Source organism: Necator americanus, chromosome X (genome assembly GCF_031761385.1).
Source record: "Necator americanus strain Aroian chromosome X, whole genome shotgun sequence".
Taxonomy (NCBI): domain Eukaryota; kingdom Metazoa; phylum Nematoda; class Chromadorea; order Rhabditida; family Ancylostomatidae; genus Necator; species Necator americanus.
In genome coordinates, this window is record NC_087376.1 from 3,139,572 (window position 1) to 3,161,867 (window position 22,296).

The 22,296-nt window shown below is 36.9% G+C and overlaps 2 protein-coding genes across 4 annotated transcripts; one reads left to right on the forward strand and one right to left on the reverse strand.

Annotated features, from left to right (window-relative positions):
- Nucleotides 1-51: 51 nt before the first annotated feature.
- Nucleotides 52-8,292, reverse strand: RB195_021355 (uncharacterized protein; the record flags this gene model as incomplete). Of its 3 annotated transcripts, none has more annotated exons than XM_064208053.1 (15): nucleotides 52-216; nucleotides 654-725; nucleotides 842-964; nucleotides 1,055-1,278; nucleotides 1,341-1,452; nucleotides 1,591-1,682; nucleotides 1,812-1,971; nucleotides 2,074-2,178; nucleotides 2,983-3,161; nucleotides 3,274-3,406; nucleotides 3,466-3,599; nucleotides 4,130-4,300; nucleotides 5,151-5,259; nucleotides 8,095-8,204; nucleotides 8,283-8,292. In XM_064208053.1, the coding sequence occupies 15 exons, from the start codon at nucleotides 8,290-8,292 to the stop codon at nucleotides 52-54; spliced, it is 1,899 nt and encodes a 632-aa protein (XP_064063933.1). The 3 variants fall into 3 exon arrangements, with proteins under 3 accessions (XP_064063933.1, XP_064063934.1, XP_064063935.1); XM_064208054.1 differs by having other exon boundaries at nucleotides 1,579-1,682; XM_064208052.1 differs by having other exon boundaries at nucleotides 1,579-1,682; nucleotides 8,095-8,292.
- A 4,522-nt stretch (nucleotides 8,293-12,814) lies between these two features.
- On the forward strand, nucleotides 12,815-15,642 carry RB195_021356 (uncharacterized protein; the record flags this gene model as incomplete). Its single annotated transcript, XM_064208055.1, has 2 exons — nucleotides 12,815-12,899; nucleotides 14,924-15,642. The coding sequence occupies 2 exons, from the start codon at nucleotides 12,815-12,817 to the stop codon at nucleotides 15,640-15,642; spliced, it is 804 nt and encodes a 267-aa protein (XP_064063936.1).
- Between the last annotated feature and the right edge of the window lie 6,654 nt (nucleotides 15,643-22,296).

A 22,296-nucleotide genomic window follows, 5' to 3' on the forward strand; every position in this document is an offset into this window, starting at 1 on the left:
AGTGATGGTTGATTATGTGGCGCATTATGTTTGAAATTATCGGCGATTCGCCTACTCGAGAAAGGAGTAGTGGTACGCGTCGGAGCCGAGTCCCTCAACCGTCGCACTTCCGCTCGACATTCCAGCGTCAGCCAGACCGCGCTGGATCTTCTTCGACAGCTCTGCCACTTCAATTTTCACCGTCGTCACTTCTATGATCAGGCGATTGTACTCAACCTGAAAGTCATGTCGATTAACAGGTGGTAAATTTCCACACAGCAAATTCGTTATTCGATTATTTTCCTTTCTGATCGCCTAAAAAAACTAAGCACCAGCGACGAAATCAGAAAAGCTCTCCAGATTCATCGCCTTTTTTCCAGCAAAATCAGCTATAAATGTGTTTCTCCTTCGTAAAGAGATAGAAGCAAACGTTGTCCAAAACAAGAACGAAGTTGGAAGTGTCATTGTGGGGCAACAAGTGTGATTCCAAGGATTGTTGATTGAAAGAAGGAAAATCCAACAGACAGGGAACGAAAATCTTTCACTAACCGACTAATAACCAGAATTTAATCATAATCTCAGAGTTGTTTTTGTTCACGAATTGTGCACAACATGATTACGTAATGAAATCCAGAAAATACTTAAAAAAATTGAAACCGTTAGATAAACGCTACCTTTTGTACATCATTCATCCACCTTTGGGGACTGTTACCGTCTACTTCACCATCTGGGCGTACGCTATCTACCTGAAAACGAAAACGAGAATATTTCACTGAGGGACAAAGAAAAACGAGTAATTAAGTAAAGTAAAGTAAAGTACACTGTTTACTCTCCAAAAATAAGGAACAGCTGAAGAACTTACAAGCATTTTTAGCTCAGCCTCGCAGCACTCTAGTGCCGGTATGAGGGCAAGCATTTGATTCATGTGTTGGAGAACATGAGGTGGTAAATTCGTTTGTTGCAGCACCGACATATCAAGATAACCCTTCAAAATTAGTGAATGATTCTATTCTAGCAGGGAGAAAACGGTCTTCTCAGAGAAGAAAACAAAATAAACGGTATTTATAAATAGCACCTTATCGACTGCGTATTTCAGTTGATCAGCAACGGCCTGAGTATGAGGTTGCGAGGGACCAGGAGGCATTGGGGCCGCAGCCGTATTCGGCTGTCCCCAGGCAGGTGCTTCTGGAGCGAATGGCTGAGGTTGTTGTTGAGAAGGCAAGAACCATGGCGAGTCACTGGTATGCTGAGAATGTGAAGAAAGGTCGCCCCATTTTCCAGAACCGGGTTGACCTTCGTCTACAAGTATGAACTCAGTAGAACTGCCCCAAACGGAAGTTACATTTTGAAAGGGTCCAAACCGTGTTTTATCGGATTATTGGGGTCGTTTTCTGGCAGCTCACCCCATCCAGTCACTACTATAGGGCGCTTCGACGGGATCGGAAATGGCAAACGTGCCGAGCCATCTTCGTTCTGGAAGGAAGTGGAAATGAAACCAACGATTCAATGACTGTTTGGAGAGGGTGTGAGGGGACTCGACTACTACAGCATCATCGACAGCACGTCAGATGAGATACGGGGTAAGCGTTTTAGACTAACACTTCCATCCACCTTCTTCTGCGGAACTGGGCACTTCATTAAGGCCACTTCCAGATCTTCTTCCTCGCCTTCGCCGATCATCCATAAGCGTACAGGGCGTTCATCTGGAATTGGGAAAAGACCATGTACATGTATATAAAAAGGCATGAGGCAGTATTTTCCTACGCGAATAAATTCAACTGGGATACAAAAGATGGATATGGGGTTTAAGAAAAAATAATCGGTAAACATACTATTTTTCTCTGGATCACCCCAAAGCGATACTCCTGTATCTCGCTGCCATTTTTTCAAATCTCCATTCGGATCGTGCCACATCAAATCGTCTACACCGCCAATTGGGAATTGATTCGGTGCCGCTTGTGGCTTTCCAGACATAATTAACGGAGCTGCCATCTAAATCAGATAAGTAATTTTAAGCGCAGCAAATCAAATCCGAATATATTAATTGGAACAATTTTATGGGAAGGATACTGTAAGACAATGATTGTAACCAACTTGTCCAAATGCTGTCGGACCACGTATACCATTCGGTGCTACACCAATTTCGGGTTTCCACGTTCCTGCTGCGTTCGGTGGTGCCATTTGCCGCATTCCACTCAACTGAATGATCCAAAATTTGATGCTTGAGGGTATAGTTAGTTATGGAGATGTCCGATATTTGATACGAATATGAAGTTTATGAGTTCGCTACTTTTCCCAGAGGTAGTGTAACATATATTATTAACAATCACTGACACATAAAAGTTGCTCAAATTTTCAAGCACGGAATTCGCACTTTGATTCAAATAAATAATGTTAATTAGGGGAATGGTGACATATTTTGCAACTTTTGAATGAAAAAAAGCATTGCTGCGAGGGACTCAAAGAACAAAAACATTCATTTCGGTTAAATACCGCTTCAAACATACCGAAATCTAGGAAAATACAATTTAGGTTCAAATACTACACAAACTATGCAAGTACAGGAATTCTCTGCTGAGAACGATCCAGACTTTTTATTTTATAAGATAGAAAATCCAGCAGCTATTTGGAAAGAATGTTTGAACTATTAGTACTAGTCAGCATTTCAAGAGAGGCTTCTTACCACTTTTTGTCCCCCTAAATTCGCAGTAAAGAAAGTGCATTTTACTTGAAATATATACACCAGAGAAGGGCAAAAAAAGCGCATGGATTTCAGTCATGCGACTTTTGACGAAGATTTAGGAGTGTCGTTCATCCTCGAAATAAAATAGTTTCTTTAGCTGTGATTTTTAGTTTGTTCGAATGATAAAAATATTCCTACGGTTCAACTTGATGCACTTTTTGTGACAAACTCAGATCTGAAGTTCTGTTTTTCGGAATGTAAGATTCTAAAACTTATAAGATATCGATCGAAATGGATCGAGATTGAACGAAACAACTTACAGGTAAATCCATCGGAGGCGGTACACTCATATCCATGCCTCCTGGAGGATAGCGACCACCCGCTGGACCACCTCGACCCATTCCACCTCGCGGCATCCCCGTCATACGTTGTTGATCCCAGGGCATTGCCTGCTTTCCAACTGGTGGACCACCCATCATCCCACCATTAGGTGCCCAAACTAGAAATGAGACTTTTAAACGAGAGTTGGACCAGCACCAAGAAAAAAAAAGAGTGGGAATTCAGGGTGGAGAGCTCGAGAAACTCTCAAAAAAGGAGTGGACATAGCTAACCTTGTGGTGGTCGTTGTACGAACATTCGTGGAGGCTGACCATGTGCGCCATGTTGAGGTGGAGGAGCACTTGGGTGCATCTGACGTGGAGGCCAAGCTCCTAAGCCGCTTGGTGGTCCTCCCCAACCGCCAGCCTGGTACGTTTAAGAGTATTGAGTGACATGAGAACTAAAAAATCATTCATAATGCATACTTGTTGTTGATGTTTCCAGTAACCATCATGTTCCTGCTTCTGTAGGTCGCCCCATAACGGCATCTGGTTGAGGGCTGGTGTTGCACCCATCCAATCACTTCCGCCTTGTGGATCCATCATACCGTTCATACCTCCTAGAAATAACGTTCACTTCGGGAATTACAAATGGGAAAAAGCGTATACGAGAAGGTGCAAAGCAAATCTATAGATAGATTACTGGATTAGACGTCTATGTGCAAAGACAAATTAGGGGAAAAATGGTGGGACGTCATCGCCGTAAGTATAGGCTTTTTTAAGAGAAATGAGCAGAATCAAGCGAGGATGTTTAGGGATGTATCGATAGCGATGGTTGTTCAAACATAGCAAATATCCCGACATCGATAATCCGCTACTATCGTGAAACACACCACAGCGAACAGCAATATTCGTTACAATCAGCAGCACACGGTAAACGTTCTTCATAGATTGAATAGAAGAATCATGGAATAATATTATTATGGTAGCCGAAAAACACAGGGAACATGAAAAAAAAAATTGGAGGAAGAGGAAGTAGCGAGATATGTGCACGGTATTAAGGGGTATAGCCTTTCAGCCATACGGCAATTTTTTTCTCCATCATTCACACGGCTAAGCATGCATTAAGGGTGTTAGAGCTGTTACTTACGATGATGTCCGTGCATGGGGTTAAACTGTTGTTGTTGTTGATCTACGTGAGGGTCGGACCAGATTTTCGCGGCCTCACCAAAGTCGCCTGGCGCCGCTCCCATTGGCGCACCCCAACTTCCTTGACCGCCGGGTGTAGCGCCGATTCCCAGAGCATCATTTACGCCTTGTGCTAAAAATAATATCCTTTAAAAAATATCTACATAATTACATCAGCACTTTTACAATCGGATCCCTATAATTTAACTCACCAACACCTTCCAAAGTTTTTAAAATCTTCTCCCTTAAAAAATGAGGTATTTTCTGAAAGAGAAGAGCTAAAAAAAAAACGGTTTCTGCAAGGTTTAATAGCAGATTTCAAGTAGCGACATTTTTGAAGATCAAAAATCTCCCTCCATCCTACACAAATACTTCGCCGAACTAGACTCAGACCACAATTCTCGAGAGAAATCAGTTGAGAGTATTAGGTATGCATACCTACAACTGTCCATTATTGTTTTATGATCATAACTTACGTCAAACGGTGAAAAAATTCGCGCAATGGATTCAGGATACGAGTACTAATCTGGGAGCGCTGATGGAAGCCTCAAAAAACAAACTCATTTTAATAATCGCTGTAATTTTGGAATTTTCCCCTTGTTTATTTTCCTACGAGAAAAACGATCTTGCTATGGAAAAATGTCAACGAGAAAATGGAAAAAGAGGGAAGAAAAAGGAACCGCAACAAAAAAAAATCGACATTTTCAAGCATTTTATAGAAATTGGAAGGAACAAAATAAAAAATTGCAATGAAGCAATTTTCGTCCATTTTCCAAAACAGTTTCAGTAGTTTTTTTTAAAAATAATTCCTTGATTTTAGGAAAGATTGGCGGTATACCAACAATACATATAGATTAAATCTTGCTAAAATTTTCTAGTTATTTTTCTAACAGGTTCAAGAAGTAAGAGGCAGCCTTTTTTTTTTTGTCTTTTAAACGAAATCTATCTTTTTCAAAGATTGTGTACATCTAGGCAAACATTACCTAATGCGTTCGGATCTTGCCATGGATTACGCATCTGTTGTGGTGACATGTGACCCCATCCAGCTTGTGCGCCCGATGCTCCTCCAGCAGGCATGCCGGATGCCCACGGCTAGAAAAAAGAAAAGGAAAAGTAAATCAGGGAATAGAAGCTTCCGAATTTAACTAATAACAGGATCGATAGGCTAGTGAGTCGACAATAAACACAAAATATAAAGCGTATTGTTCACTGGATGGGCGACAGAATCCAACGTATCGATCGTGTACGAATAGCGCTTCTGAGTGAGAGTGTGCGTGTGTGTGTGTGTGTGCGAGTGTGTGCCGTATGCTGTGCGTACGAACACCGCTACAACTCATAAAAGCGCCTATTTAATTAATTTATTTATTTTCAAATTTATTTAGTACTCATTTGATAATTCCAATTTCAAGTGAAAACATGCTAATGATACATTACGCGAAACGGTATCCCTCAATCCTACACCTATGTTCCTCAGTATACACATCGCTGCGGACAGCGAGGTGATCGATAGACAAAAGAAACAATGGAATCGTCCGCGATTCTCACGAAAAACCCCCCCAAAAGTGCATGGACGCAAAGACGGAACACCAATTCCCATATCCTCTTTTAATGAGGTATGCTGCTCGTATTTTCTGTATCTTCAGCTCATAACGGTACCGTATTCTTATGAAACTTAGTGTTGTTTAGCAATTTAATATTGTGATGAGTGTAGTTGACGCCGATACATCAACAAAACTACAAAATGAGTCTCTACGACTCCATAGTCATCTAAAGTAAACAACAAAGGAAATAAACGTAATCGAGCACCCCAATGTTTTTCGGGATTTATGAAAGCACAATGGAATCCACTATTTTCAAAATTATCGGATCCAATTGTACGCCGTTGTAAAGCCACAGCAATGACAATCATTTTAATGAAAAATCGTTCCACATTTTGCGTGACGATGCTTAAAAAGAATAGCCAGGAATGTGACCACACAGCGTTGGCAACAGCATAGAAATTTTTTTTTCTAATTCTTATAATTTTTCAACTAAAGTGAAAAAAATTAGCCTCGTTAAAATATCGAAATTATCATGTATTTTATTAGTCTTCTTTCTTTTCTCCTTTCATATCTTGTATTGGACTGAGATACCAAAAAAAAAACACACACACACAAAACGACTAATAAAATCGCCCAAGCTAAAGAGAAGATGTTGTACGAATGCGTATGGGTTGCACGTGCGGTGACGAGAAGACAAATGGATAGAGGATATGATAAATTATATGGAAATTTGCTGCTGTTGCTCTTGCTATTTGCTATGAATGCTATAAATCGAACACAATGTCAGCAATATCATAGCAACGGGCAGAAATTAAGCAGATGGAGAAATGTGGTAGCATAACATAGACCATCGAACCAACAACTCTAGCATTCCGATCATGCACAACAACAACAACAACAAAAACAACAACAACAACAATTTTCGCGTTGATATTCATCTGTCAACAAAAAAAAAATCAATGTGCATCAAATCAACTGCTAATATCTGCTTTACTAGGAAGCGGTTCTCCAAAATTACATGAGGGAAAAACCAAAAAAAAAAAGAGAAAAGAAAAACTACATCCTTCGCCTAATAGTCTATCCATGTATGAAATATAAAACAACTTCTAAATCAAGTTCTAGTGACTAGAAGCAAAAATAGGATAATCATTACAAATGTAGAATAAGAATACCTAAGCGAGGAGCTATTCTGATTATTCAAAAACGAAAATGTGCAGCAAATGATCCACTACTATACGACTATCGGTATTTTCCAGAAGGAAAATCCATAGATTCCAGGTGATGAAAAGCAAAATAAGCAATTGAGTGTATCAGAAGAGAGATCCTTCACAACAATAACTCAACTCAGAAACTATCGTGAAATTTTGTCCGGAGGAAAATGTCAAGTGAAACGAAGGAACATTCACATGCATGCAGTAAACGGTGAAGTAAACAAGCGTAAAAATTCGCAATCGATAAGCGAAAAAGTGGACAGAAAATCAATATAGAATTATATGTGCAGGAACAACAACAACAGCAGCAGCAGTGTATTTTAAGCGTGTGAGTAATGTGATAAAATGGTATATATATATATATATATATATATATATATATATATATATATATATATATAGTCGTGTGTGCGTGTGTGTGTATAGTATACATATATATTTCCGTATGCCCAACATTCTCACTCTTTAACAATTTTCTCTTCCCATGCCGGTCGATGGTTATAATGAAATGAGGAGGAGCTCTAATCGGTATGTACACATTTGCTCGATTCCATTCCACCGATATATTCAGCATTTCAAGGAAAAACAGTCGATTAAGGAATTTAAGGAATCGATGAAGTCGAAAACTGGCTGTTGAAAGGCTAGCACTTCGTGCTACCGTACGACGTCTGCGGCGCGGTTGGCTGGCTGTTGGTGAGGAGAAGAAGAAACACGACCGCCGCTCTCTTTCTCTCTCCCTACCATACACACACACATACGCACATACATACACATACACACACGCACACACACTCGCACAGACACCCGAACAGGTTTACAAAGAACCCCTACATCGTTGGACCGTACGCTAAACGTCTACCGTCCGACTCATTCACTTTCACGAAAGCTCAACGACGAACTTCATTAGTGTTCACGTTTTCTTGTTGTGCGTGTCTCATAATAATCCATCTACCGCAGACGTCACATCTTCTTAGCACATGCTCGCGAACTATAGTGGAAAATTACGTCACCGTTATCTTTAGCACACGCTTTGTCTAAAATTTGCGTCTATGGACCGCATCCTTCATCCTTATCTCACATCTTTGCTCTCTTTAAACTCGACACAACAAAACACAACAACGATACAGAAGTTACGATATTTTCAAGCACCTATGAATAATATAAACATTTTGTACCTGTTGAGGTTGATCGTGTTGTGACCGCCATGGCATATCGTCGATGCTAAGATTGGGAAGACTTCGTTCGAGATCCATGTTGCCGGCTACGCGACAACGATATTGCGGATCTGAAAATTGAATGGATTCTTTTTGAAATATAATGACTCGAAAATCCGCGTCATAAACAGCGATTAAAAGAATAATACCTTTAAACATTCAACTTTTCAAATTTAACGGTAGCTTTGATTAAGAATAAAGGAAGAGTTTGGTATCGAAAATAGTAGAAACGTATTCGACGGCTGATACTGATCAAATGCTAGCAGAGAGGATAAGCGGGGCATGTAAATACACAGGAAATGTTGTCGTAATATTCAAATCAGGTGCAGAATAGTTTACTTAATCGATCAATATCCTGATAATTCATTAATTTATTGCATATGATTTAATTTAAACCGAAACAATCACATATACAGTTAATTTCGAGGCGATGACTTCAAAGATGCCAACGATCTCGAAATTAGTTCGAGACTAGAAGCGGTTATGAGAAATTTTACAATCACTTAGATGTATAAAAAGGATAGAAGGTGTACCGACTGAAATTCCTAACTTCCTAACGTCGTTTCCTCAATTTACACAGTGTGCTGTGCATCGCACAAGTTACACTGTGAGCTTCAAGAGAGAAGGATCGCTATTACGTAGGTACTACGCATGCTCCTGTTCTATACACTTATCCTCAAGACTTTAAATATTATTTTTTTGATGACTGATTTATTATCGAATGATACACGAAAAAAAATCCAAAGCAAATACTCGGAACAATAAGCACAATTAAAAGATTTGGGAGCAACTTAGAAGAAATGTTGCTCTATTAGCAAATTAAGTGAACAATTAGCTCTCTAGTTCTCACCAATTTGTACTACAACTTTTCAGAATATTACAGGAGTAATTATAAAAAGTTTAGACCACAAAATAATCTAAATTACAGGACCTGCTATAAAACTTCCGCTCCACTAAACGAATCGAAAAAAACTTCAGTAAAAACTTTTTTCTCTCGTAAACGACAAAATATATATTTATTTTATTTAATTATTATTTATTTTCTTGTATTTTTAAGTAGTAAGCAGATGAATTATGTATCTAGATGACTTAAAAAGAAAGCTCTAGGATGATCTGAGATTAGTGATTGAGGGATCAAAGAGTAGAAGAGTACAATATGGAATGAGAAAATGAGTAAGATATTGGTCAGGCGCTCAATTAAGTAGGTTTAAAATAGATGCAATCAGTGGGTACCAATAGTACGGAGAGCACAGCAAATTTATATTTCAACGAGGGAAATTTAAAGGTGCGGATGAAACAAGAGTTAAGGACTAAGGAATAAATAAGAATCAACTATAGAGACTAAAAATCCGCGCTCAAATATATCAAGTAGAAGACAAGTGTATTCTTTAAAATATAGCAAAATTATCTGGTTCCTAGGCGAAGTCAAAAGATCAGAAATTAAATAAAGTGGAACATATATATGGAGAATATTTTGATGAAAGATTTCAATGAAATACAGCTTCGAAATTTAACCGAATGAGCGCATTTATACCCAAAGGTATACGATTGAATAATAAGTAACCAGTTAGTAGATTCAATATCTACATAGGCCGAAATATACGCCATAAATGCTTTCGTGCATGGATGGGCACACATGAATGAACTCCTGGATGAACACACAACAGCAAAGAACTACACACCAAAAAGATAGGACAAAAAAATCCACAAAGCTAATAAGCTCCAGAGTCAGCAACGACCGATTGGTCCCACGAAGTAAGGCGATAGAATATAGCAACGATGACAGTGGCAGATCATCCAGCGAAGATTACTAGACTTACAACTAGAAAAGTTATGCTTATCAAAATTTTTTAATAGATAAAAACTGCTAATAAGAGAGAGAGGAACAAAAAAAGCTATGAATTCAATGATGGAGCAGTGAACGAAACAGTAATGGTCATTCTTAGTAGAACAGAAACATGGAACGATTCTCACTGAACACTGCTGTATTCCCGGAAAAACAAGGACAACGAGCTTGAACACATCAATCAATCGCGTTGACGCCCTACACTGCGGCCTCAACCATGGAGGCCGGCCACCCATTACGATCGATGGGTGGGTCAGCAAATAGGTCGCCAGAGGATAAGTGAAAATTAAAAAATAATATAAGGATGGTCATAGGATGTGAACAGAAAACAGTGTAGAAAGAGTTCCGAATCTTATTATTGTATTTCCTTTTTTTAGGGAAAATATTTGATGAAAAAAAACAAGGAAGCCTGCCTTGGGAAAAGGTGGTAGATCATAGTAATGTGGAGGTGTTGCGGCAGGGAATTTCATGCTAGCGGAAATTTCATGATGTTGCTATTATTATCCGAAATCCACTCCGAAATCCATAAAGTTTCCCAGAATGATTTTTTTTCAATTAATTCACTTTTCTTTTTAATCTTATCAAAAGGTACAGGCCAATAAGGACAATGTCAAGAAATGTAGTTAATAATATTCCAGAATTTCATTTCTAATGTTGTAAGTTTCTTTTTTGTTTCTAAGATGTAGTTTCCGAGTGGATATGTAAAAAAGCAGTTTTTCAATTTTTTTTTTGGCAAAAAAAGAGAAAAAATCTTCTAAACAGCAATACATGAGGGATGTCTAACAGAAAGCGATTCTAACCAAATTAGGAATCAAAGCGGTTCACTGAATCCATGACTATTTAACTAGAGAAGATAGCCATTTTATTAGGTGTAAGAGGAACGAAAAAGCAAGGATGACAGGGAATTCTATCCATAAAACTAAGAACAAAACAATATGTTTGTAACTCTAATTAATGTCAGATACGAACATATCTTAAAATAAAAATTCTGGATTAAAAGAACAATGCAGCTCTCATTATTATATGCAAGAACCTGAATTCGAAGAAACACGCCCATGACTTCAACTCGCAGCAAAATTCTCTGTTGTCAATTTTTTTTCAGCCAAATGACAGCCAGTATAAACGTTATTTCTAGAGAAAATGAGTAGTGAAGTTGATCGTTTTTTTTTTTTCTTCTGACAGAAAAATTCAATCTCACTTCTAGAATGAACCATATTGAAATGATTGACATGAAATGATGCAAGAGTGCAGGACTCCGACACCACGTTGATGGCGTATTTCTTCAAAATTAATAACAAAAACAGGGTCCGATCTCCAAAACCAAAGATTATAAGCATGATTATCTCATTATAATGATTTTCAACCAACATTAATACCGTAAACAATCACCAATCAGATAAAGGTGTATCCGAAAAAGCTCAGAGATACTATTATAATCCTCAAAAAAAAAGAAGAGTACATATAAAACAATGATACACAATGATTTCACCAGTATTCGTCAGGAAATGAAGAAAACAAGCTAAAATTATAGTTGAGACATCATTTACTCGGCAGAGTACAGGAAATGAAAATAAAAGAGGGAAATTATGTCGTTCATCTCTTGCTGGAATCAAATATCGCCTTTTCTAATTTATAAAATTTGTGCAGAACAATGTAGCTCGCTTCTTCTCGAACAGATAATTGTAGGAAGTTCTTAAGGAAGGTAATGTCAACGTTAAGTATTCTACAATAGCGATTAAGATTTTTTCTGATATCTAGGAAGGCTAAGAAAATGTACTACGATGGACACTGCTTTGCTTCTTCCACCAAAAAAACGTTCACTTCACAGTAGTCGTCGAGAAGTCGCTGAAACTTTACATTATTGCTTATTTTAAAAGCTTACCGGTTAGTTAAGAAAAGGAAAATTATAGAGCAGCATAAGAACAGGGGAACAACCTAAATCCCGAAAACCGAAGAGAAAAAAATATGGACTCTTTCGAATGCCAATGTAACTTAATTATCGTATTTTAAATGCACGTGAACTGGGTTGTGCAGTGAACCGAACGATGCAAGAAGCACTGAGATCAGACGAATTTCCACGGGTCACCGCGAATGTATCGAAATCTCAAAATTTTCGATGGAACGATCCAGTGAACAATGAGGGCACTCCACTGAGTCCTGGGCCATTATAGATGTGAAGTTATGGAATTAAACCACACCGTATGTACAGGCGACGCGATGATCCAATTTCGGATGCCGACCAGCGCCGAAACCGATCAATGTTGAAGGCAATTATGAGGAAATTCGACGTCTGGTTTTGAGGAGATGTGAGTTAATGGTGGTTCTCAGTATTTAGAGGGGCTTTTTTTCGTGATGATCTGGTCAGAATTCGTCGTGCTGCGCCGGCTACCACGCAAGTTTGTTGGATTCGAAAAAAGAGGTAAGCTGTTAGTGAATTGGGTTAATTTGTTTGAGATGTTCGCTTCTATGAGAAGAAGGGGAGCGAGCGGATGGGTAGGATTGAACTGGCTGCGGAAGCTACAGCTGTAGTCCGAACCGCAGGCCCAACAGGACGAGACCGCACAAAGAACGGGGAAGAAGAAGCGGGCAACTGCGTGCACCCAATCAAACGCCTCAATGAGATATTTAGGTGGGAGGAGGAATCGAGCAACGTAACAGTGCTGAAAAAGCATTTGCATCATCTCGCCTCTACATAGTGTGCGTAAATAGACCGGCTCCACGAAAATGAGCGAAAAATTCAGCCGCAGCCACGATGGAGATGCAACACGGCCGATCATCCAGCACTCAAGCCGGTCTGCTAGAATGCGTGGGAGAGAGAGAATGCAGATAAGATGGATGGAACTTCAAGATCGAAACGTCGTCGCCGCTGCGCTGATGCTGCTGCTACTACTGCTGAATGTTGGTGTGCTATATGTGCGGGGTAAGTTGGACAGCGGAGTCTGGATAACGTCGATGTCAGGCAACGATCGGAACACAGAGAAGTAGATTGAGAGCGACGCTGCGAGCCTCTGCGTCCCTGGCGGCAGCGATCAATTGCGCCGAGTCGCCGTTTGGTCGGCGGAGCGAGGAACGGCGCGTCAAGAGGGACCAGTCAGCAACATTATGGACGTGTGGAGGGTGTTGGATAGAAAGACGTCCCAGCGACAAGCGGCCCATCGCCGCCGCAACCGCCGGCGCCGCCACTGCGGGAGGAGCGGCTGCAATGACGGCCGGCCGGGCGCCGCGCGCTAACACTCGGGGACCGTCGCTAACGACGCTCCGCGGTGGTAAGTGCATTGCAGCGTGGACCAACTCCCCACGCTTCGTCCTCATTTCAACCACGTACCCATCCAGGGATTCGTCACTCTCTTCGCTGAGAATGGAAACCCCTGTGCAGAATTTAGTTCAGCGGTCAAACACTTCAGAAAATCATTCTAGAAGTCGTCAGGTAGCGCTAACAATCACTCGAATACTCGATCCCACACCAAAGAAAAAAAAAAGATTCGTTACCGCTAAAACCTTGTTGGTCTCCTTATTGGCCAGCATCAAAATTTGCTTTCATCTTACCCGATTCGAAAATTTCGCTTATGTTCATATGAATGTGAAAAATTCATCGTAATAACGAGAAGCGACCAACATGAGTACACGGATGGAAATCAAAATTTTCCCCTAAAATACGTTGTTTTCCGTCACAATGAGGTCGTAAACGCAACTCATCTTCATCGTGACCATCTATAGAATTTTCCAAGAGAAACAGGGATAATTATTATGTACCGTTAGTTTCATAGTCTTTTTTTTTCGGTTCACTGAACTGCGCTTATCAATACCTGCTCGAACATTCTTTTTAGTGAGCGACAGAGAGGCGCTGCAGTCTTGTGAGAGCTGTACACATATGATCCAAGACGTACAGAAATGTAGGAAAATTTCCTCAAAAATTCACATAGTACAGTTAGTTCGGAGATTTAAAAAAAGACTTACTGCAAAATATGCGAAACTTCAAGGACATTAACGCAAAATTCAATTTTTTTTTTGAATTCAAATTAATAACTTTTAAGGCAATAATTTAAACACTTCAATGGAAAATATCAATGATGAAGATTTCTCCTAATTATTGTAATTTTTTTGCGTGTATTTTGGATTTCTGATCTTTAAATTACAGAAACCGGGATGAACGTGAAAGTGTTACGTCTGAGTAATGAAGAAGTAACTTAACCAGTTTCCCTGTCTATTTCGCTGATGCCGAGGTTAATGCCGAGTTATATAAGAGGTACATAAGAGGTACAACACTTATTCAGGACATAGAGCATGAATATTCCGAGAGTTTTGTAACAACGTGTAGCGTATAATAATAATAATAATAATAATAATAATAATAATAATAATAATAATAATAATAATAATGATAATAATAATAATAATAATAATAATAATAATAATAATAATATTTCGAATAATCTAAGGTGAATGATATAGGTGTCGCAAATTTAAGCTATCATCAACAGAGCATCCGTAAACTTGTTACTCCGTACAAATGAGGACCTAAACCATGGATCTTGGAAAGAACACTAGAAGAAAACCTCTGCAATGCAGTCCGGAAAGCATTTAATTTTTTTTAGATAAAAAAATGGATGCACTCATCATGCTTTAAATTTTCACAAGCCTAAGATTAGGTAAAATTATGACTTGAAAAATGAAGAAAAGAATGTAGAATGGAACAAATTCCATGAAGAAAAAATGAAAGTAGCATTGAAAACCGAACAGATGCGAGAAAGTAAAGATCCCTTAAATTAAATGCTGAACGAAAATGTGAGGAGGAGAAGGGAACTCAAAAGAATCCGATGTTTATGCGGAAACATCCCCCTGAGACCAGTACAATGGACGGAAGCAGATCAGACTATAGATATCGTATCTGTTTAGAATACACAGCGTTAGTTTCGGTAACATGTAATAATTTTTTTTTTGAAGACAATGACAAATTTAAAAAATTACTACTATTATTATTATTATTATTATTATTATTATTATTATTATTATTATTATTATTATTATTATTATTATTATTATTATTATTATTATTATTATTATTATTATTATTATTATTATTATTATTATTATTATTATTATTATTATTATTATTATTATTATTATTATTATTATTATTATTATTATTATTATTATTATTATTATTATTATTATTATTATTATTATTATTATTATTATTATTATTATTATTATTATTATTATTATTATTATTATTATTATTATTATTATTATTATTATTATTATTATTATTATTATTATTATTATTATTATTATTATTATTATTATTATTATTATTATTATTATTATTATTATTATTATTATTATTATTATTATTATTATTATTATTATTATTATTATTATTATTATTATTATTATTATTATTATTATTATTATTATTATTATTATTATTATTATTATTATTATTATTATTATTATTATTATTATTATTATTATTATTATTATTATTATTATTATTATTATTATTATTATTATTATTATTATTATTATTATTATTATTATTATTATTATTATTATTATTATTATTATTATTATTATTATTATTATTATTATTATTATTATTATTATTATTATTATTATTATTATTATTATTATTATTATTATTATTATTATTATTATTATAATATAACACTGAATAATGATTGTGCTAAACGGTCGCATGACCTTGTTTACACCGATTACAAAAAGAATGCCGATCAGATAGATATCGACATAAAATTTGCATAGCCGACCTCAATGGTCGACTGATCCGTTACGGTTCAACAAGTTGTTCAGCAAGCACCAACTTCGACCTTCTTTCAATCTTGGCATCGTAGAATTAAATTGTGTACTATTTCTTCAGCCCTGTATACCACTAAATTCGAGGTTCTGTCGAACATTCTCAGCAAATCTTTTTAATTTTGATTTTGATTGATTTTTTTAACCCTTTGGTCCTGTAAATTTCCCCTCATTTTAAAACTGCAGTCGACTACCCACTATTCTCTGTGTTTATAATTTTCTAGGTCACAAATAATAGAGATAAAAATAAAATAAATATAAGTAAAAATAATAAAAAAATAAACGAAATAATAAAAATAAAAATAGAGATCATCCTCTCGTGAGGATGTATAGAGCCTATTTGCTTCCAGACTTATATGTAATATGCGTCTCCTGCCAGAAAAATATATTTAGTGAGTGATTTCCTAAAAAATTTTCTAATCTCAGTTCCATAGGGACCCTACATTCCTACGCAGCGGGACCCAAAGCTCTAAAAAATGCATGTTTTGAAGTATTGACTCAACTGAAAACAAAATCAGGAGTCGGGAAATACCATATGCATAGGCATTGCAAAGAATGTATGGATGGACCTTCGATCCTGTATTTCCGTGAATGGGATCGAGAAAAAAATCCTTCCGAACCCTAGCAATTTTTTAAAATTATTTTTTTGAGCTCAAGATGGTTCAAATAAATTTAAATATGTGACTACAGTACTTCTGCATCATGTCAGCAATATTCGTGGATTATCCTTGTGGGGACTTGGATTCAGTTATTGTGTTAGTTTTTAAAAATTAGTGAAAACTATGTTCACTGCAACATATCAACCTTTCTGTAGTTTTATTCGCTCTTATGCTGGAAAATTCCTCTCATAGTTCCTTTAACCTTATCATGACTATTCTAAGGAATTTAACTCGGTAGTCTAACGTTTTCTCTAAGCTCTAGCTATATATTTTGATCTTAAATAATTTTATTTTATTTTTTATTTTCCTAGTGCGGTTCTTCCATAAAAGCAACCGCAGTGAATGACCTTCGTTCCCTAACCTTAATAGCAACCCACTTATTTCACTTACTAAGTGCATTGCGGATTATTCAATGAAAAATGGGGATTACTTGAGATGCATAACTGTAAATTTTGCTAAGAGACCAAAGAGGTACTGTATTCGCTCCAGATTTTCTGGTCATGTTCCTGGACTGAGATCATCTCCATGATTTTATCCTTTCGGCTACGTTACAACACAATATCTGCTGGAAGATATGCATGCTGTGAGATTATTTTCCCTTTATGATTATTTCTAAAACAATTAAATTAAAAATTAAATTTAATAACAAAATTAAATAACAAACAAATAAATAATAAAGAATGAATAAATAATACGGAATAAATAAATAAATAAAGTGGATAAAGTGTCTGTCGCTAATTAATCCGCTTGGGATTCGCCACAACGTTAAGTTCAATTCAAAATCGTGTGAAGTTATTGTCAAAACAACAAAAAAAAAAGCAAGTCAGCGTTTTTATCGTCCCAAACAAGTCTGGTACCAATTTATTGACCACAAATGGATGAAAAGCTTGGTTGGCACTAGCGCGCAATCGAACCCTTGCTCGATCATCTTGCAGGTACAGTAGAACCTCTTACCGACTGCGCTACACCGCATAACCAAAAAAATAGATAAATAAAACATTTTGCATGTAAATAAATAAATAAATGAATAAACCATTTTGCATACTGGACATTTAGGGGCAGAAGTGCGAACAACAAAAAAAAATAAAAATAGAAGAGATCATCAATACGGATTGATGTTTTTAAAAAAGTTGTTGACACTACTGACTACAAGATCTCTACTTTTCATCTAGGATTATCCAAAACAAGAGTTCGAAGCACAAGTTCGAACAGGGCACCGGATAAGTTATTACTGCAATAGTCACTAAATACTGCGACCAGCTGTTCAACATCAAAGTTCTAGCAGTAAATAAAATTCCGAGGTTACTTGAAGAAATGTTATTCTAATGGAAAAAAATCAAAAAAAGAGGGGAAAGATGTTCAGTATAACGCCCAAGCTATGCACAATATTTGTAGAAGTCATGTGCAAAATATTTGAGAAGAACTCTTAATCGTATGACGAATTGTAATCAGATCCTGAAACAATACGAATTTTTCAGTGCATTCATCGGTGACTCATAACTAACTCTATCGAAGACTGGTCCCTTTGAAGAGTTGATATTTTCGTTTTCCGAAAAAGTTCTCTCAATAAAAGAATAAATATAGGGAAAGTGAGCAAAGGTTAAAGAATTATGTTCACATAGAATCCAGAGTCAAGAAGACGTCAAATGTAAAAACGGTGGATGACGATGGATGAACGAGGTAAAAATGTATGAGAAGATGTCAAAATGACGGATAATTAATCCTGCGTTCGGACTGCAGAGTTCTATGCAATTCATTTGGAGAAAATACGTATAAAAGCGAGAAATGAGTGAGAAATATTCAGAATTTTTTAAAATAATCGTGTATACACATTTTTTTATTTTTTTTAAACAAAGTAACTGGAAATAAACAGCACATATATGACCGTGGAGGTTAATCTAAACCCATAAAATACGTCTAATAAAATAATTTTTTTTTGGCTAATAGCACCAATTGAATGGTATTTATTAAATATCAGAAAATCATAGCGTCAAATCTTCCAACAAAGAAAATACGATAGTCGTGTGAATCTTTTCTTAATTCTCAAATATCTCGGTATTAGTGCACTTTATGGCAAACAAATGAATCGAAGAAAAATAATATTTTTTAATATTCAGCTATATAAAGATAATATATCTCTTATATAAGTCATTTTGATAAGTGTCTGAATGTACTTTCGTAAAAAAAAATTGATTAACGATGTAGTAGCATGCTTCGAATTTTTTGAATGCTAAAAATAATTTCAGAAAATAGAAAATTAGAAATTAAAAGAATTTAAGGAATCTTTAGAAATTTAAAAATAATTTTATTAGATTGGCTGTTTTAGCATTGTACTTAGCAAGGTGAAATATAAAATGGTAATAGATAGAAAAAAATGTTTTGAATTAATTATCTTCATATAATTGTATGTCAAAATGTTCTCAAAGGGGAACAAATTTCAAGAAGAAAAAAAAAACTAGAATTAGAATGAAAAAACCAGTTTTTTTTTCGCAGTTTATGAGAACGCATTTCGATAGAAGGAAAAGTTTTCTTCTTTTCAAATTTAGTAGAATGAAAGGTATCAAGTCAAAGTGTTGGGAAATGTTAAGGGTGGAGGAGGAGGAGGAGGAGGTGAAGTATTTAAATGTGTTGACTACATGAACAATGCAAAACGGCTGTAGTTCTTTTGAACTTATCACATGACATGATACGTGGGCATTTTACACCACACAGAGAGAGGCTGTATACAGCTTGACTCGGAATGACTGTGAGGAATGGCCCTCACATTGGTATCGCATACTTCATCAAACGAACGAACTCAAAATGTAAAGCAATGGTACCCAGCCAGCGATGCTAAGAAAACAATTCCCTCCCCTACAAAATCAAAGTTTATCCTATGAAGAAATAAGAAAGTGTTCCATATTAAAACAATAAATGAATATGTATGAGTTGAAATGGGATTGAAGTGACAAGTTCCATTTCATGACGTTTATGGCGCATCCAATTCTTTCAACGAGATGGAATAAATCGCGCTCCATTGCCTATACTGTCATAACAGTCGCTCATCGTTTTACAAGGATAATCGATGCTTGCGAACTGTGAGGACGCGACGAGCAGACATCGGACAGAAGAAAAAAAAACGAAATCGCAGAAATTAGTACATATAGAAAAAGAAACACACGGAAAGAATAGAGACGAGTGCGCCGCGAAAACGGAGAGAATAGAAACAGAAGAAAAAAAAGAAGAATAGGTGACAGTAGAATTGCAGTGACAAACTGTGACTCATACTTTCGGATACATAAAAAGTTTGTAGAAATGAAAGATTAGAAAATGCAAGTACCTAAAGTGTACGGAAAATTGACCTTAAAATGAGATATATTTCCACTATTTTCACATCTATGACAGCTTCAAAGACAGAAAAATCCTTCTCAAAACTCATATAATTGTGTAAATAGACTGAGAACAATAATCACCTGTTATCCTATTTATTTTAGGATATATTGGTCGTACATGAGTATTGGACTAAATACGACATGAAAGTTCCCTAGCGAATTGCCTTGGAAGCTAGACGAAATTTTCTGGATGAGCGTATAGAAGCGCACCCGATCAAAAGTCGGACAGCAATCCAGGAGCTGACACCGCTGCTTTATCTCCTTATAAATTAAAGCCCAACAAGGAACGAAATGCAACACTTGAAATTTTTCAGATCAAACTGGCAGGAGAGAATGAAAGAGGAAACGTAAACGTAGCATACGTAAATAAGCCGTAATAATTGAAAACAATAAAAAAAATCCACACAAAGCCAGCAAAACGTAAACGTTTCGAAATATGGAACACTGTGTTGGTTTGGAAGTCAACAACATATTTGACGCCAAAACTCCTCTGGAACTTACATTCCGATTTTCGAGCAGGTTCTACAATTCTACCTGGATGCTTCGCTGGCTGATCGCTGAGTGAAGCTTAGTCACTCATAAGGAAACGGTATTCCCTCAAATGTTTGCGTTTATTTCTCAGAAATTAGCAGAAAATTGTCATATGAGATCAGAGGATTAGAAAGAGGATGAAATGGATATGGATTGTAGTTCTTTTTTTCTTCCAATAATGATGCAATAATGTCCATTGGTCTCAGGGACATGAAAAGTTCACTGCACACAGGACAACTGACACAATATAGAAAAAGTTTGCACACAGTTAGTCTACAAAACAACGTACTTGCATTAATACAATTTAGGCATGCGTGAAGTGGTGGGGTGTCTGACCTTGGACGTCGAAGTAACACATATTTTGGTTGTGTTGGAGACGTTGCCATGGCTAAAAGAAAGAAAAAAATATCGGCATAATTTCTAGGAAATTACTAGAATAGCACGAATTTAATGTGAGAACGATACGGATAACAGGATGCGTAGAAGGCGGTGTAACTATTGCGACTTGTGAACTATGCATTTATGCATTTGTTTACATGTGTCGATGACAAAATTGCACGTGTTTCACAAGTTATGATGAAATCATCTGTTACGTGGCACGAAAGGTCCGAATCGTTCGTCGCGCGCGAGTCGCCGACGAGAATGCAAAACACAAAGTCGAGAGGTTGTCGAGGGCAACACGTACGTATGTGCACATCTGCAAAATGTTACAGGACGCCAACGCTTCCGAGCAGAAGTGACACGACTATTGACTGAAACCATTGTCGTTCGCCACGAACGAATCCTAGTCATCGTTGTCCCTCATCGCTAGCGCCGACGAGACGACGAGACTCGCAAAATGCCCATCGCATTCCACGAATCACTACCGTGAACCCGATACAAATCGATTGCTATCGATATATCTCTGCTTTGGCATTGAGATATCCCATATATTTAACGAAATCAACTAACATCCGTGTGCTTCCGGAAAGAGCTCAATAAACGCGCGCAGGTAAATTGGCGGCGGGCCACAGCGGCCGATCAATCGATACGGCTGCAGACCGCCGACCCCTGCATACTGCGCGATGTTCGTCGGACCGCTGACGTCATTCCAGAAGTTTTCCTGAAGCATTTCACTTTTTAAATGATATATTCTGTACTATAGAGTTGTATTTGTTAGGGGAATTGTCATAACTGTTCCCGAATTTACTTGCGGGTTCTCGAATCAACCATCCAGGAGCGTTTTTCTTAGCCTCACATCTCCATCGAACATTTGGCCTTGGCTGGTATTTATGATCGTTATCGACTATTACTTCAACACATTTTACACTGGTATTGACCTTCTGATGAAATGTTGTGCGAGCTGTCATGGATTAAGCTTTAAGGATTGTTTTTTTTTTCAAAGAAGCAATTGCCAGATCTCGGTTCTTTTCCTTAAATTACTTTTCGTTTTTGTTTATTTGTATGTCTGCGCCTTATTCAGTGCAATTCCGTGCTAATTTATATATTTCACTATTAAAGAATGAATTTTCAAAGCAAATGATAACCATTCTATCCGTGTTTCTCGTGCAAAACTTGTTGCAAGGTTTTTCTTTTTGTTACAATGCATATCAAAGGGAAAGTTTCTTTTTTTGCACCTTCTAAGATCTTCAGATTTTCAAAACTTCTCAATTTAAGAGGATAACAAATGACTGAAATAGTTAGTTGTCATTAGGAATGCGCCATGCTTTGCTGTACACTGATGCTGGATTCTTGGGATTTCACCTTGTGCTTAAACATTCCTGATTTTCTTCCTTCATTACACATATCGTTTGGATGATGACAGCTTTGAAAGATGTTCGTCAGTTCTGTCGTCATAGCATTCCTATTCTGGAATACCAATAAAAGTATGATATTTAGTGTCCTTGTAGGAGGAGTTTGAAAAACAATCTTTAGTGAACGTAATTGAGATGTAAAAAGG